The 18386-nt window shown below is 41.2% G+C and overlaps 1 protein-coding gene across 1 annotated transcript in view; it reads right to left on the bottom strand.

Moving 5' to 3' along the window:
* Window positions 1–18386, bottom strand: part of AOAH (acyloxyacyl hydrolase) — a 266187-nt gene that overhangs the window by 114545 nt on the left and 133256 nt on the right. Inside the window, exons 10-11 of the mRNA XM_004606887.2 lie at window positions 17179–17227; window positions 15111–15205 (exon numbers count right to left, since the gene is read on the bottom strand). Of these exons, the coding sequence (XP_004606944.2) occupies window positions 15111–15205; window positions 17179–17227 (144 nt within the window). The remainder of the gene's footprint in view (window positions 1–15110; window positions 15206–17178; window positions 17228–18386) is intronic.

Below are 18386 nucleotides of genomic sequence, written 5' to 3' on the forward strand. Positions count from 1 at the left end.
CTAGGCATGGAAGAAACATTTGCAAGTTATTTAACTTGTTCATACAACTGTGAGGTCTTTTTTGTCCCTTTCTTCTTTCTTCTACTTTCTACCAAGAGTAAGATGCTGCATATTACCTCTTAAAGAAAAAAGGGCAAGGACCTTGGCCCCAGACAAAGTACAGTGAATTATTTCACCTCAATTATGGATTTTGAAATAGCTCATTTTATGGGACACTTTCTGGAAACAACAGGGTTCTCTTTTCTTTTTCTTTTTCTTTTTTCTTTTCCTTACCTTCCTTCCTTCCTTCCTTCCTTCCTTCCTTCCTTCCTTCCTTCCTTCCTTCCTTCCTTCCTTCCTTCCTTCCTTCCTTCCTTCCTTCCTTCCTTCCTTCCTTCCTTTTTTTCTTTTTTTCCTTTTTGGGTCATACCCAACAATGCTTTACTCCTGGCTCTGCACTCAGGAATTACTCTTAGTGATGCTTGAAGGACCATATGGGATGCTGGAAATTGAAACTGGGTTGACTGCACGTAAGGTAAGTATTCCCTGTTGTACTATTGCTCTGGCCCCATGGGGGTACCTCCTATTGCTGGTTTGACCCTCAAAGAATCTCTATAGTTGTGTGTTACAGATTCTCTTATACCAGCCAGTGCCGGGCTCAGAAGAACTATAGTCCACTGAACACTGAGAAATCTGTATGACTTGCCTTGGTCACGGAACTGGTAACTAATAGAGTTAGAATTGAAATCCACTTACTGGTGACATATGGGAGGGAAAGCTTGGAGGAATTAGGGTTTATCACCAACTCCAGCTTTTTTTTTTGAAGGGGGTCACACCCAGCGATGCTCAGTTGCTCTGCACTCAGGAATTACTCCTGATGGTGCTTGGGGGACCTTGTGGGATTCTGTACATTGAACCCAGGTCAACCATTTACAAAGCAAACGCACTCCCCACTGTACTATCCCTCCGGTCCACGAACTCCAGATTTTTATTTTTTGTATTTTTATTGAATCACTGTGACATAGTTACAAGCTTTCATGTTTGGTTTACAATCACACAATGATCAAACACCCATCCCTCTGATACCGGGGATATTGGTGGTGGGAACTCCAGCTTTTAAAGGCCCAATTGTATCTAGTTTTTCTTTTTTGGTATTTTTTAAGGCACACCTGACAGTGCTCAGGGAATACTTCTGCTTACTCCTTGGGGGCTGTTCCCAGTGGTGCTTGCAGGGGAGTCTGCAAGTGCTGGGTTTAGCCCAGCCTGCTGGCACGCAGAATAGAGCTATTTCCTGGCCCAAGTCTCTCTTGTTTTCTGCAGAGGCAGATGTTCTCTCACACACTGTTTTGGGTAAAAAGTTCAGAAACTCAACCATTTTTCCTTCTCTGTTTTCCTTTCAGGGAGTCATACATAATTGATGAAGAGTGCAGAGTGAGTGCTCTGGGGATCAGTGCCAGTTTACCTGCAAAGACACGCCCCCTTGCTTACTTAAGAGCCTGTTCTGATCTGATATATGCTGGGAAAAGTCAGCAACAGAGAGGGATGCTCAGCACTACCTGGAGGTTTCTTTCTCCAGGGTCCTGCAAATAAGGCTCTGGGAGAAAAAGATAGAAATATATTTTTTTGTTTCTCCCTCTGTAATTTCAGGCTTGAATATGTTAGTGGTGCAATTCTTTAAAATTAATGCTTCAATATTAACAGCTTTAGAATGTAGTGAATTTAACTGAGTTTGATTTTGTAAATTTTAAGAAATCTTATGCAGTGGGATGAGTCTCATGTTGAGCTCTCTGTGGCTCTAAAATTTAGAGTCAGGGAGTCAGGGAGAGGAATATATACATAAATATATGGAGAAAGAGAGACAGAGACAGACACAAGAGAGATAGAGATTACATGTCCATCAGTGCTGGGTCTTCTCTTGATTTGTTTTCGTATATGAAGTTTTTTCTTCATGAAGTCTGAAGCTCAGTGGAGCACAGACAACATGATTAACCTTGAAGACTTTCCTTAGCCCTTTTGTTTCATTATCTATAAAATGGAGTAATAATGGCAACTAGGTGGATTAAAAAGATTAGAAGAGATGACAATCTATGCCTTAAGTGGAGACATGCAATTGTCCATGAAGTTAACCATCAGTAGTATTCACAGGAATTTCAGAGTCTTTGTACATAGCATGGAGCATACGCCATATGTTGGGTACTCTGGCAAGAAATATTGAAAGAAATGTTATCTATCATGAGTTTTGTGAGGTCAACAAGAAAGGAACCAAGACAAAGAGTTTAAGTATTGGTCAAATGACATGCAAAACAGCAACATTCATAATACTCATCATATTATATAAAAGGAAGATCAATAAACACAAACATATATCCATATAACCCAGAACATCAAATATATTGAGTTATCCATTGCTTGTAACAAATTATCTTCAAATCTGGAAACTGAAAATTTCCAGAAGCAGATGCACAACAAAAACTGTTTATGTCCTGGGATGGTTAAGGCACATTTACCTTAAATATGTCCAGAAATTTCACTTCTTGGTATCTATCACCAAAACACAAAAACATTAATATAAAAAGATGAATGCAAATCTATGCTTATTGCAGTGTTTAGTACAACAGCCAGAACACAGAAATACCCTTAAATGTTTAACAATAGATAAATGGATAAGAAGCTGTGGCATATCTACAGAATAGAATATTATGCAACTGTGAGAAAAGATGAAATCTTGTAGTTCACTGCAATTTGGATGGAACATGTTAAACAAAATAGATTCAGAGAAAGAAGGAAAAATACTGGATGTTTTAACTCATATGTATAGTATATACAGACAGAACAAGGGAATAGGCAACATGGAATGATGACAAGCCTTTGTTCTTAGATTACAAATCTGAAATTTCTATATGGAGGGACAGGTTGGAGACGAGATGGTGAGATGGCCTAGAAAGTATATACGGATGTTGGTGGAGGGTATTGGACATTTTGGTGGTGATAAGATGCAGAAATTGTACATCGAAACTATAAACGTAAACACTATTGTAACTTGCTACTTAAAGCACAATAATAATAATAATAACAATAATAATAATAATAATAAACTTAAACTTAAGCTAGATAAGAACCTTTCAGGGAAAAGGTACAGCATTTTGTCTTTGACCTTGTACCAGTCCAAGAACTGTGGGGTAGTGTACACATAGTTTAATAACAAATTATAGCAAGATGCAACAAGTAAGAATAAAGAGGATAGAATGGCAGACTACCACCTTTTATCATTTTGCCTGTATGTAGTTTAAAATTTTTAAGAAACTTGTCAGCTCTTTTTAGCCTTTTATTTTCCTCCTTTTCTATCATGTATTATTGAAGCTCTAACCCCATGATTTATTTATTCAGTGAATAAGTTGAGGGATATTTTCCTCTAACTGCCCATATGAAATGAAAATGTGTTGTGCTGGTGAATACTTTTCTAGCAAATTTAATTCCTTCCACTATTATTTCCAGAGTGATAGGAGAATGGCAGAAAAATCTGCAAAAACAAGAGTTTAAAGTGTCCTGCCCCTGCATTAAGACAATCACAAGTCAATTCTTTCATAGGGTCAGGAAAACAAATTCTTGCACATATAGAAAAAATAACTCCTCTGAGGTCCAGAACAGACAAGAGGGTGAGACCTTAAGATGGATTCTTCGGATGTTTTTCTTTGATTCCATAAAGACTTGATCATTTCTGAAGTTCCCAGGCTGCTACGTGCCTGGGGAAGTAGCACTTTACTTTCTATTTTCTTTTTTTGAGATGGACTGTCCGGAGTTGGATGCTGGAAGAATCCCAAAGGCCATCAAAGGTCAGTCAAGCTAGAGATGAGAACAGGAAATCTATCACAGGGGCACCTCACAACTAGGCATGAATCGGGCTCTTCCTTCTCACTCTCATCACATCCAGCTCTTTGGCTACTCTCCCCGTCTTTAACCCGGTAGCATGTTGTTCATACTAAGCTGCCATGAAGCCTGGCTGCTTCTGTTTCACATAGAAATGTGAAAGCCCTGAATTATGGCTGCTGTTTCTAGGCAGAGCCTCGCCTTCCCCTGACCTCTACCATCTTCATAAGAGCAGATCTCAGAATCTCTTGGGAAACTTCTTGGAAACACAATTTCTGTCTAGGTAGAGTTGTGGAAGATCTCTAGAATCCTTATTTTTAATAAGTGGCCAATGATTGGGCAGTCTGGGCAGAAACTGATCCGTGAATGCCTGGAGTTCATTTGTGCTATTCTCCACACAGTCCCATCCACTTTCCCGGCCCCTGCCTCCCTTCATGACTTGCAAACCCTTCTCTCCAGATGTCCAGAGCCTGGCACAAGCCTTTCTGTTGGTCAATTGCTCCCTGTTGGTTAATTGCTACTCATGGGTCAAGTGTTAGCTTGATTCTGATTCCCCTCAGAAGGCTTCCTCCAGAGGAAGCTAGTCTTGGTCACGCTAAAACTACATTTTTTTTTTCTTTTTGGGTCACACCTAGTGATGCACAGGGGTTAATCCTGGCTCTGCACTCAGGAATTACTCCTGGTGGTGCTCGGGGGACCATATGGGATGCTAGGAATCGAACCCGAGTGTTTGCAAGGCAGACACCCTACCCGCTGTGCTATCGCTCCAGCCCCCTGAAGCTAGTTTTGACCCTGGGCACTGGGTAATCTGTGCTTCCTTCATCTCATGGGGTAGCAGAGATGGAATTAGACAATTGGCTAAGATGATAAATGAACAGTGTGCAACAATTACTCTTGGAATTATTTCTAAATGTCCTCTTTCCACATCCTGACTGATTTTGGATTCTAAACATCACCCCTGTGATGAGTTAATTCCATGAGACCCACTTCACAACTGAGAGATACTGGTGGAAATGTAAAGCCCAGGGGTGAGTGTCATTGAGTGATGAACAGGAGATTGTGCTCTTGTCTTAGTCTCAGCTGGGTCCTAGCCACATGTTGCCTACCCACCAACCCCCCTTGGGAAAGTTCCACCAGGTCAGATCAGATGGGAGAGCAGGCCGATGGGCTGGGGTCAGAAATACCTTTTAGATTGGAGCTTCAAGTGCTGGCCTTGGATGGTTTTTCCATAACAGTGACTGTCTTCTAAATGTTTGCACATGGCAGTGAGGGCGAGCACTGCTCAGAGGAGGGATCTGCACAAGTGCCCTACTTTGCGGGTTGCTAAGATGCTCAGATGTTCACTTTAGTGCCACGAAGAAAAAGACATTGAATGGGCCAGGACTCAAGAAGTGGGCTGGACCACCAGTCAGGATACAGAACAGAAAAGTATTATGTCATGTGCCCAATGGTCATTGTAGAAAAGGATATACTATAGCTAACATTTCTCTCCTTCCAACCCAGTTGCTATCACGAGGCTTCCCATCCTATGGTTGAGCATCTCTAATTTACCACCTGCAAGATGTGTCAGGAGCAGAAATGCAATTGTGCCTAGTTTTAATCAATGACAACTTTCCCTCATCTTTAAAAAAATTATGAAAGGCACTCTAATTCTTCAGTATTTCAGAGTCCACAGGAAATTAGACAGAATTTCTGTGTTTTGTATGCACAGTGTAAATCTCTCTCACCTCATGTGCTTCACCTCGTGAAGCGGTATGCTTGCTGGTGAAGCAGTGGAGTGAGCAGCAGGGCAGCCTGTGCCGAGAGGGCTAAAGGAGAGCAGCCGAACCTGGTCCAGAGCATCACAGAGAGGGCTAACGTGGGCAAGGACTTGGAGGAAGGAGCTGTTTCCTCTCTGGCGAATACGAATTCTCAGCAGCCAGATTAAGGATTCATTTTGTCCTTGACACCGCATGAAATTCAATGTGCGACTACTTACCCTACGACAGTGACTGCCAGGGGTTGTGTTCAGATTTTATCATTGTAAGGCGACTGTCTTTGCTGGCTAAACATTTGGGAAATTGAATTTCTGAATCGCTTCCTGCCTTCCCCAGCATTCCCAGCCCATCCAGAAATTCTGGCTCAGTGCAAAGCAGCATTTAATCATTTGGAAATCATTTTTGAACAGATGGGGGAAGAGACGGGAGGGCAGCGTTTCTTGCTGGCCTGGATGATCTCCCTTCCTCCTCTTCTTTTCCAACATAACAAGTCAAGGACTTGGTTTTCTTTTGAAAGGAAAGACAGCAGGAGGTGTTCTCAGGTTTGCTCTTTGTTTTTCCTTTGAAATCTCTCTGACTTGAAATGTATCAGACTCAGAAAACTAGTTTTGAATTTGACTGCTAAGGATGTGCTGGAGAGAAGTGAAGGTTACCACAAAGGGGCAGGAGAAACATTTCTTGTGCCCAGTGAAATGAGGCTGAGAACCTTTGATTCTGGGGAGCCATGAGGGTGATTCACCAAACTCTTTTTATTGAAAACAAGGCTCTTCTCATATGAATGCATTCCTAATCCAGTTAGCTGTGAACAGGCTCTCAGGGACTGTGCAGGAGTGGGAGAGATGCCCAGGACTGTGGAGAGAGAGGCTGGATTTGTAGGAGAATTCTCTACTTTTGAGAGAGACCATGGTAAGGAAATGTTGAGTGATCTCTTGGTGAGCAGAATGAACTCTTAAGAGACCTTTGCTTTCCTGTGGTACTCACTGCTCTATCCAGACAATCTGGTCTCCTACCTGGCACAGCAAAGGAAAGGCAAGCCAGCCAGCACTGAGGGTGCTCCAAAAGGGCCCTGCATGCTCGGTCCTGGAATGAGGCCCTGCAGCCAAATGCTTGTTCTGGAATAGATGGTCCCATGGCAGCACCTTTGGGTGTGGGATTCAGTGCATGGAGGGATTACAGTGTGGTGGGGGGTGGGAGGTAGCCAGTTTAACCTACTTGCATAATCAGAACTTTGGATTGGAAGGTCAGAACTTCTGTTTGCTAAACAGGTGACATGGCCTCCTTTACAAAGGCAATTTCTGTGTTTTCACCTTTTCCAGGTCATTTTGGAAAGACTTTTAAAGAATTGTTGAAGAGAGGGTAATCTGGTGTTTGACGGTTGGCAAACTTGTGGATGAAGCAGCTCCAGAATAGCAAGGTGCAAGAAACCAGCGCTAATAACCCAGCAGATGGTCTAGGCTGCAGAGCACTGGTAGTCTGGAACTGCCAATTGACTCCTGCTGTTCTTCAGGCGCTTGGACAGTCCTGCACTCAGGATTGTCTTGGGCTATCTCGGAATGACTCCAGACTCCGTCTCCAAGGATTCAAGCGGCTTCTGCTGGGTACATGCTGCTTCTGGGCCCCAACAGAGCTCGCTGCTCTGCTTTGTGGTGCCAGATTGGATGCCACAAACTGGGAGAAATTGCCAATGGAAATGAGGAGATGGGCAGCAGGAGGGAGAGCAGAAATGATCTTCTAGCTTCTGGTTGGGATGGTTAGCCTTCAGCCACCTCCAATCTCCTTTGCCACTACCCCGACAGGCTCTGTGCCTGCTCCATGGTTGCCGGAGCTGGTCTGTGTGCCCTTGGCTGTTGTACACAGGCTGAGGGTGAGTACCATCTGTACTTCTTCATTTAGTTTTTGGAAATACCCCAGGTTGATTCCTCTTGCTAGGAGGTCATGTTAATTGAGTTACCTGCCCCCCTTTTGTTTCACCCATTGGAGTGCTTCCTAGGCTCATTGTCTTCCCCGGGGAAACTCACAATTCCCCGTGCCCTGCTAAGCTTCTCTGCTGTGCAACACTATCCCTGCATTTCCCCATTTATCAGTGTCCCCCAACTCTCTAGCAGTTCCTCTCCCCTATATCTAGTCTGTGGATTTGGGAAGAAAAGTTGTTTATTATTATTATTATTATTATTATTATTATTATTATTTTGCTTTTTGGATCACACCTGGCGATGCACAGTGGTTACTCCTGGCTCTGCACTCAGGAATTACCCCTGGCCGTGCTCAGGGGACCATATGGGATGCTGGTATTTGAACCCGGGTCACCCGCGTGCAAGGCAAACGCCCTCCCCGCTGTGCTATCTCTCCAGCCCCAGAAGTTGTTTAATATTGACTGCAACCCATTCCTTCTCAATCAGCTGGAGAACATCAATCGGCCCCGAAGGCACCCGGGACCCCCATCCCCATGGGGCGGTGACTCAGACATCAGATGAGTGGTGGGTAAATATTTTCTGCCAGTCTATGTGGTGTCTTTTTATTCTGGTCATTGTTCCTTTTGCAGATCAAGAGCTTCTTAGTTTGGTGTAGTCCCATTTGTTAATCTTCGCTTCTGTTTGCTTGGCCAATGGAAGGAGTCTTAAAGATGCCTCTAGATTTAATGTCACGAGGTTCTGCCTCAGTTTTCCTTACTAGACGTTTCCCTTAATTCCCTCACCTCATGATAAATAACGTCAGTTATCTATGCTAACCTCAGAGTTATAAATCTGCTTCCTTCTGAGATTTTGCTCACACTCTCCATCTGCCCGCACCCTTCTTCTATGTCTGCTTAGGCCCAGATGCCTCTCCCTGTGGGTCCACAGGCATCACAGGTGCTAATGCGCTGGAACTGCTCATCTGCCACCCTGTCTTTGCCCACGACGCCTGCCTGGAGCTCTCTGAGAACCTGGATGTTTTCCATTCCCTTTAACGCTGTAACATTTCCCCTTTTCATAGGGCTTGGCATGTGGGTTGGTTTTTGATGATGTTTTGTTCCACTTGCCACAGGCATTAAAAATCAAACAACCAAAACATGAAATATCTACGTGTAACCGACCTCTGAAATGCTCTGGGGTTTAGTGTTTGTACTCAGCTTTACTACTAGGCAAATGAAAAAAATTTTAAAGATTGTAAGTTTTTAAGACTTGGTTTTCTTGTTTAAAAGGAGCATGGTCCATAATAGCCAAAAACTAAATTCACTAATCAGTTTAATATTTGGTAGTGGGTGGATGGCTCTAAATTATGACTTGGGAAAATATAAATTATGACTTGGAACATAAAAAATACTACAGGGAACAGACAGATATAATGAATATAAGGACTTTGCAAGAATGTGTGGAAGTGATTATTATTATCACTAATTTTAAAAAAGAAAAAAGTCTTGCAAACATGACATTGTTATGATTAGCAGAATGTGTGTGTATTTGTATGCGTGTTTGTGTCTTGTGGAGTGCTGCGGAAAAACTGTAAGTTTTAACATTGGATAAGGATTTTTTTTTGTTTTTGCCTCTCAGAATTTATTCTAATATGAGCTTTATATTTTCTTTTTTTCTAGTAAGAAGAATATTAAAAGAATATTTCAAAACAAATATAATAATCCAAAATGTGAAAAGGATCTTCTCTGGGTGGTAATATAAAAGGGAAAATGTAATGATTTCTTAATAATTTTGGTATTTACTTATATTTCTTCATTGAATATTTAACAGATATAATCAGATAAAAGCATGAGAGCAACAATGAACTCTCTTCTCTCCATGTTGAACTGATGCACTTCCTTCCCCTCTGTGTTTGGCACGACTCTGTGACCTGACTTTGATGGTAGATTGATGGGGGTTGAAAGGCAGCAGATGTCCAGATGTCCTGTTTGAAGGGTCCTGTGTAGAGGACCTTCAGCTTGAAGCCAAGAGCAATAGAGTGCTGTTTCCTGCCCACTGCCGTGTGGATGACGAGTCACGATCATTTCAAGTCGCTGAGAATTGAGGTGGTGTGTGAGCACCTTTATTTTGACAAGACCTTTGTGATAAAGCTTTGCTTTTTTTTGATAAAGTTTTGCTTTTGAGGTTCGCTTTCTAAGGAAAATTTCTCTCTTATTCTTCTTGCCTTATCTTCCATTTTTACCAAATTGTATCCCGCAGAAGTGCCCAGGTTTAGGAAGAAATGTACCAACTTTTAGCTGAGGAGCAATGTTAACTTGAAAAGACATTTTTAAGAATCCTAGCACTTCAGAGGTTTGAAACAGTTGACAAAATGACACTAAAATTTTGTTAGTGGTAGTGTTGTCCTACCATCCATCGCATAACTGCCAGGTGAGAGTCAGGAGTCCCAGTTATCATTATGCCCATTTTGGGTTCCTCTTCAGCCTGCCTCATCGATATTCTCATGGTAATTTCTCAGAACTATTCACTGTCCCAAGTGATGGAGATGGGATGAAAATGAACACAAAGCCAAGAGAACAAATGCTAATCTGTACTTTTCAATTCGTTCACTGTTATGAATAGGAGATGAAAAATGTTACCACCCAAATCTACTTGTTCGGATGCCTGACAGGAGCTGCAGCATGTTTTGTGGGAGTAATTTTATTGCATTATGTTTTCGATAAGGTTATTTTCTTCCCCGGAGTCATACTACAATGAGAAGTGAGCTCTCGGTTCCTGTGAGAGCAGCCAGTCGAGAGGATATCTTCTCCAGGGGAATGCTAACGTGAAGGGAACCCCTTTCCTCATCTGCAGGTGCCCAATGTGGGGTAGGACAGCACACAGCCCCCAACAGCTTCATTGGTGGCTACACATCACTGAGTGAGCCCGTGTCCCTCTATCTCTGCACCCACTCAAACTTCCAAGCACCAACTCTTTGAAGCACCTCACCTGTCGAGATGGTTCCTAAGTTTATCACTTAGGAGTTAGGTAACTGTCGAGAGGACACTGACCAACAGTGATTCTTCCACCTGTTAGCTGTCACCTTAGGCAGCCTTGTCAATCTTTCCGAGTGTCTCCAAAGTGAGATTTCATGGTAAAGATAACTACCACATAGAGTTTTTCTCAAAGATAAAATAAAGCAATGTTTTTCTTTAACCAGTTTCCTTAATATTTGCACAAAACAAAAGCAATTCCAAAAATCTTAGAATATTTGGCACAAACATAATACAAATTTGCCAGAGAAATTAGAAAAATATGTTACCCAGAATTTCATCAAATAAAGATAGGAGTTTAATAGACCAAACCTTATGGCCACTCAATACCTCTATTTCAGACCACAACACCCAAAAGGAGAGAGAGAATGAAAGGGGCGGGGTGAGGTGGGGTGGGGATAGGGTGGGAAGATGAGAGGGATACTGGGATTATTGGTGGTGGAGAATGGGCACTGGTGGAGGAATGGGTACTCTATCATCGTGTGATCATCGTGTGAAAACTATAATCCTTTGTAGAGAAGCATAGTATTCAAGAATGGTCTTATATAGAGTGAATAATTCATATGGGATTTTTGGTTGTTTTCACTCTGGTTACCAAAAAATCTTGCAAACCTCATTTCCTGGATGTGTGAGCTGTACCTGAGAGATAAGTACTCTTATTTATCTTACTCATTTGTTCTTCTGTATTTTATATCTACTTCTTCTACTCTTTCTTAAGGAGGAAATAAAATCTATAATATATTGTAAAAAAAAGATAGGAGTTTAACAGATCTATACTTTTCCATTCTTTTCTTTTTTGTTCTTGTTTTGTTTCTTTTTTGGATCACACCCGGCGATGCACAGGGGTCACTTCTGGCTCTGCACTCAGGAATTGCCCCTGGCAGTGCTCAGAAGACCATATGGGATGCTGGGAATTGAACCTGGGTCGGCCGCATGCAAGGCAAGCACCCTACCCGCTGTGCTATTGCTCCAGCCCCAATCCATTATTTTCTTGTGCACAGTCACACTTAGGCATTTACAAAAACTGTTTCAGATGTACTATTTTAAACCTTTGTTTCCCTAACAAGTTATCATCAGCACTTTTTTCTTGCTAATAAATATGTTTATATGATCTAGTTCCATCCATGGAGTCAGAAAATTGCACGACTTTTTCCTTTTATTTTGGCTGAGTAGTGTTCCACTGTGTGTGTATATAAAACATACATATATATTTTTAACCCAGTCATCTTTCTTGAGGACTTGGATTGTTTTCAGATCTTGGCTATTGTGAATATTGCTGCAATAAATATAGGAGCATAAATGTCTTTTCAAAATAGTGTTTTGGAGTATATAACAAGAAGTACAATTGCTGGGTTGAATGAACACTTAATTCTTAGGGTGGTTTTTTTTTTGAGAAGTGTTTTTTTTTTAGAAGTGTCCATTTATTTTTTACAAGTGTTTTCCAAAGAGATTGAACCAGCCACCACTTGCACCAACAGTGGATACGGGTTCCTTCTCCTCCATATCCATGCTGGCACTGACTGTCTTGTTTGGTCTGATATTTGAGCCACACATAGCTGTGCTCAGGGCTTACTCCTGGCTGGCTCAGGGGGTCATGTAGGGTCCCAGGGAAGGACCCTACCTGCTGTACTATCTCTCCAGCCCTTTGTTCTTTTTTAAAATGTGTATCAGTCTCACTCATGTGAGGTGTTACTTCATACCAATGGGACTAGAGGCATTATGGTATGAAGTTAGCTGGATGGAGAGCAGATACAGAATGACCTTCTCATATATTTAAAAAGAAAGAAATGTGTTTAGACAGGCATCAATGTTTTTCATACTAATTAATTTTCAATATAAAAGTTTAGACACTGAATGCTTTGATTTTGTATGTGTGTTAAATAACTACTGAGAAAACACTTGTGTTGCTGGACGCTGACCCTTATTTGATTCCTTGGCACTACATATGATCCCCTGAGCTCTGCTAGGAGTGAGCACTGTTGGACGTAGCCCCCAAACAAAAACAGAAAGCTTGATTGTTGGGATGAATGCTCATGTACCTAGAGCAAAAGATTTGGGAATTTTTGAGTCAAATTTCCAGAAGCATAATTACTGACTAAAGTGACAAGCATTTTAACATCACTTCATACATAGTGAAAACCACCGTTCAGAGTAGTTCATAGTTCCTCATATTCATAGTAAAACTATTCTGCTTGTTGTAGTTTAGGTCAGGTACAGTTGTGCTTGGGGCTACTCCCAGCTCTGTGCTTGAGGGTCACTCCAGGAAGTGCTCAGGGATCCATGTGTTGGCAACAATTGAACTGAGACACTTTGCAAAGCATAAGCTCAGTGCATTGAGCCATCTCCAGTCCACTGACTCAGTTTGGCTACTTAGTAGATGACTGATAGCAATTCATTGTTGTTTTAATTTGTGATTCTTTGATTAGTTCTAAAGATGAAACTATTTTTATTGATTGATTATTAAAAAACTAAATGCCATGAGGGAAGGAATTAGAGTATCATTAGGGGATTTATCTTGCCGTATATGTGATAAAATGTTCTAACATTTCATTAATCTTTTAATTTAGAAATTTTGAGATATTACATTTGTGATTTGAATATTTTATATAATTAGAGAGAGTAACAGCATTTTCCATGATGTTTCAATGGTGGGGGTGGGACTGTGTTGTGGATGTGAGGTAGCTAGTTTGAACCCCAGCAATACCACATGCCAGCAAGTGTAATCCCCAACACAAGTGAAATTATCTATGTAATGAGTGTGTGACACCTAGAACACCACAGAAACTGCATTCCTGTGACCCTTGAACATTGCACCAAACTATTACTACTACTAGTAATGTTACAATAAGCATTACTACTATTGCTACTACTACTACAAAGGAAGGGGAGGGAAAATAAAAATGGAAATTTCAATAAAAATGTTTTATTCTTTTATTTTGCTTGATGATGCTCTTCATAAGAAGGTTTTGGTATGTCTTCTGAATCTTTGAATAAATGAGAGTAGGCTTATATGGTCTTTGAGTACGAATAGTACCTTATTATTTAGAGCATTTTTCTCTTTCCTCCTCCAAGTTGAAAGAAGAAAAGGTATTTAGTAATGAGAGATATATCTGATGCAGAGTTGTTTTTCTTCTAAATATTTTTGTGAATGATTGTTTGTTAGGCAGATGAAAAGGCTTTTTTTTATACCTGGAATAATAAGGAAAGGCAGGAACTGAGGAGATGCCTCAGAGGCTGGAGTACATTCATTGGGAGGTTCTATGTTTTGACCCCTGGCACCACTGGGAATGGCCCTGGCTCAGGGAACACTATGTGGGTTGAACCCAACATTGATAGGCCAGAGCATTGAAGTGGTCTGGTTAGTAAGTGTTGGTTGGGGCTGATTCCTGATGCCATTTGAGCATTGCCTTGGAGGCCAAAAACATTTTTTACAGAAAGAAAATTGAGAATTTGATGACAATAAATAAACATTTTATACCAAAACCTAGAGTTCTTTGTGGGAATGAGTGTGAATTTGGATTGAAATAAGAATTTCCTCAACTCAACAAAAATCACCTTTTATGATTGGTTTGCTCACTACTTCCTCTCTACCTCACTGATTTTCTTCTTTTGGGGTTTCCTATTTTAGCACTAGAGCCTGTATGTACTACTTCTGATCTGAGTTCCACAATGTCCTCTGCCAGTAAATCTAGGTTTACTTGGCTTTTTCTGAGAGCCTTGTCTAACCTAATAGTATTGCCATTGTATTTCTATTTCCACATCTGTCACATCTGGAGATGACTGTTTCACCCAACAGTAGCTTTTTTCTGATCTCAGATCCTTTCTTTTTCATGGGTATAAGCAATTGAGGGTCTTATTTTAACATTTTTATACAATTTCACTTTCTTTCTCACAGCAAGAATAATTTTTATAAGATCATTCTTTAGAGATTATGAGGCTTTTTGAGGGCTGGGGGTTCACCTTGTGGTGCTCAGAACTTACTCCTGCCTTTGTGTTCAGAATCACTCCTGGTGCTCCTGGTAGTGCTCAGGGAACACTTTATGGTGCTGAGAATTGAACCTAGGTCACTGCATGCAAGACAAGTGCTCTTCTTCCTAGATTATACTCCCTGCCCCTCAAGCATTTTTAACATGCCCAACTGTCGTCTGCTTGCTGATCTTACAAAGGGATGTCTGGGTGCCCAGTTGGTCCCCAGTTCTCTGAGAGAGATTTAATCAGAGTGTCTGTGGTCAGGTTTAATTGCTCTAGTCTGATAAAAAATAAGTTATCATTTTGGAAATTCCTTTTCTCTGGATCAGAGTTTCTCTGAATCACGCCCAAGCATGGCTTTAAGGGAAAGCTTTCCTCCTTACATCAAAGTTTATTTTCCACTGGCACCACCCACCTTCTCTAACTATGAGCCAACTTCCTATCAAATTGATTGAAATACACTGAACTGAATGGATGTGGCTGGGCCTTTTATGGTTGATTTTGCTGAGCAGGGGATTTTGCACCTGTTAAGAGTTGGCATCCCATTCAGAAAGAGCAAAGGGAAGCAAACAAAGGCCAGCACATCCGGGATGCTGACTGACAAAATTACTTACCACAGACATCTGTGAAGCTGTGATCCACTGGGGAGAGATGTGAAAATGAGCCGAGGCTGAGTCTCCCAGCACAATAATTCCCCTGGGCTCTGAACCTAGGTGGCACAATTTATTTGCATTATTTATGCGTTCAAATAGTTTGAAATCTCCAGATTAGGTACTTGTGAGAGCAGACCCCCTGGTGCGTGTACCATGCACAGAGCATAATAACAGTGATGTATTACCGCCTTTTGCAAGTTGGAGAGTGATGGGCATAGCACTTAGGAGCTGAATGAGATTTCTAGGCCATCAGAACTGCCTGCTAAGCTGTGGAAATGCAGGTGTGTTTCCTAGCTCAGCACAAAACACTGTGAGTGAGTGATGGGAGAATAAACAAATCAACACTTTATCTGAGCTCAAGAAAGAACCCTACATTTTGGATCTGGAAATTGCATTCTCGAAAAAAACATCAGTTTCTGTTATAATTCACTTTATGAATTAATGAATTCATGGAATCGTTTTGATTTTCTAAAAAAGGCTGTGATCATTTAAAGTCTTTGATTCAAATCCACAGAGCAGTGGGTGGATGGTTGTGACTGATTCATGTAGAAATGGAGATGTAAGGGTATCCTGAGATGTAAAGGTAGTCCTGTCTGTTTGGAAGTTAAGAATAACTTTACCTGATTCTGAAGCCAAGCTATATAAATTATTCCCTCTTGGGAAATTTCTTATGGGTTTGGAAGTAAGCCAGTGCCTCCTATAGTGAAAGAGATGGTGAGTTCTCCTTCCCTCACCTCCAACTTTCAAAATTCATACCAGAGAATTCATACCCTGTCTCCAGTGGTTCCTCATATTGGGGTCCAGGAGAGCCAGCACCTGGCCACACAAATGGGCAGTGAGAAGTCCCAGGACATTAAGGAGGCAGGATTTAGGAGTAGCCAATAGGCTTGCTACATGGCCCCAGAGTCTCATGCCAAATTTCACTTAAAGATGCATTTGTTTTGTTTGTTAATTTGTTCATTCATTATTTTATTCATCCAACAAGTATTTCTAACTTGGATGTATGTATTAATTCTCATCTTTTTTTCTGAGTCCTGATAGTTTAAAGACTTTAAAGTTGATTGAGGACAGGGACTGTTTCTTGTCTTCCCAAGAAAGCTCAAAGCCAAAAGTCACCCTTAGTGCATAATAAATAGGTATTCAAGACATTCTGCTTAACAGAAAACTAAAGAAACAGAAGGGTTCTTGGTGTTAACACAGTAGGTAAGGTGCTTTCCTTGCAAGTGGCTGTCTCAGGTTTGATCCCCACCATCCCCTGTGGTTCCCCAAGCATCACCAGGAGTGATTTCTGAGTGCAGAGCCAGGAGTGACCCCTGAGCACAACCGGGTGTGGCCAAAAATGAAAAAAAAAAAGCAGTTCCTAAACATAGAGCAGTGATGCTACTTCAATGCTGGGCTGGAGAGTTTGGGGGCATCAAAACCAAGATCATCTTTACAGTAATGTGTGAGTGTGGAGGGGGGGGCGCGGTTGTATGCTTCTCCTAAAAGTACTCAGAGTCTGGGTGTCTGTGGTATTTAAGCACTTACAATATAGCACATTGCTTGACGATTTTTGGAAAATTTAATGACATTAGCTTAGAGGTCTCTCTAACGCCACGCAGATATGAGTCTTTCACCCTGAATTTAACACAGAAACTCTGACTACAAGTTCAGAAGTTTTGTATATCAAGAAGAACATGAGATAAAATTTAAAAGGCCATCGTTATTCACTTTCTTATTTGGAGAAACCTTCAATTTTTATTACTATTACTTATCAGGTGTTTTATTTTCTAGCACTAAGACTAAAATTTATATCTTACAAATAAAGGGATCAGTTAAGCAGAATAAGTTTTTAGCATTTCTCTCCATTTTTTTAAAATGATTTTTTATGTTTTTTTCAAATTGGCATTTTTATTTTTTGTCAACTTACTCAAATTTGTCAACTTAGCTGGTGACTGCTTGGGTGGTCTATTCAATTCAGTTTTACCCAGACCGACAAGAATTACATAATATTCTATTTAATAAGCACATCAATTTTAACCATTCATACCTTCACAGAATTTTTTCTCATATGGAATTCCATCACTTGGATCAATCCCCTTTAAAAGAGAAAGATTGAGATTAGTAGCTTGCTTTTAAATGTATGAGACACATACATTAAATATTGTCCAAGTGGCTTAAAAGTATCACATATGATCTCCAGAGCAATTCTGCGTGCAGCCTCTAAATAAAGCAAAGCAAAGCAAAACAGAACAACGACCCAAGGCAGATCAGTATATAAAACCTTTCAAAGCCTCCTGGGTTCTTTTTTTTTTATTTTTATTAGTGAATCACCGTGAGGTACAGTTACAAACTTATAAACTTTCATGTTTTCATTTGGTTTACATCCCTCCCCCAGTGCCCATTCTCCTCCACCAATGTTCCAAGTATTCTTCCCACCACCCCCACCCCAACTCCCACCACCCTGCCCTGCCTCTGCAGCAGGGAATTCACTTTTGTTCTCTCTTTTGTTGGATGTTGTAGTTTGCAATAGAGGTATTGAGTGGTCATCATCTTCAATCTATAGTCTACTTTTGGTATGCAGCTTTCAACCTGAGTGAGTCCTCCCAAAATTCTCTACTAGGTGTTTCCTTCTCTATCTCTGCTGCCTTAAGCCTCCTGGGTTCTCTACCAATGGAGCAGCACTTCATGCATGCAAGATGGAGCTCAAGGATCTGGGACAAGAGTAAGGACAGGACCAGAACTGGACCATATCCTTCCTAAGGATGCAGAACAGGACTTTGCAGTGTGGAGACGTCACTGAGGATCCTCCAGTGACTGGGACACAGGTCTGAGTGGACACCGCAGTCTAAGCTAGAGCCCAATGTGTTGTAAGAGGTCCAGTGCCCAGAGACAGATGGTTCTAGAGAAGTTACACTCAGTGAGGTAAAGATTTCCTCACCAGCACCACCCCGTCCCCCAACACATACACACAAAGGACATTTGGCAGTGTCTGGAAACATACTTGTTACAGCTGAAGAACTAGGAGTTCCTGGCACTCAGAGGATAAAGGTCAGGAATGCTGCTCAATATTCCTACAGGTTATGGGGTGGTATCCACAACAAAGAAAGATTCTGCTCTCACACCATTTTTGTGAGACTTGAGACACCTGGAAGTTAGGTCAGGCTTGACATGAGGCTGAATTATGATTAACTGAGGGAACTTAAAACACATAACAAAGCTGCCTTTAGCAACACTGGTCACTGGGAGAGTCAAGGA

The sequence above is a fragment of the Sorex araneus genome, chromosome 1 (genome assembly GCF_027595985.1).
Source record: "Sorex araneus isolate mSorAra2 chromosome 1, mSorAra2.pri, whole genome shotgun sequence".
NCBI lineage: Eukaryota > Metazoa > Chordata > Mammalia > Eulipotyphla > Soricidae > Sorex > Sorex araneus.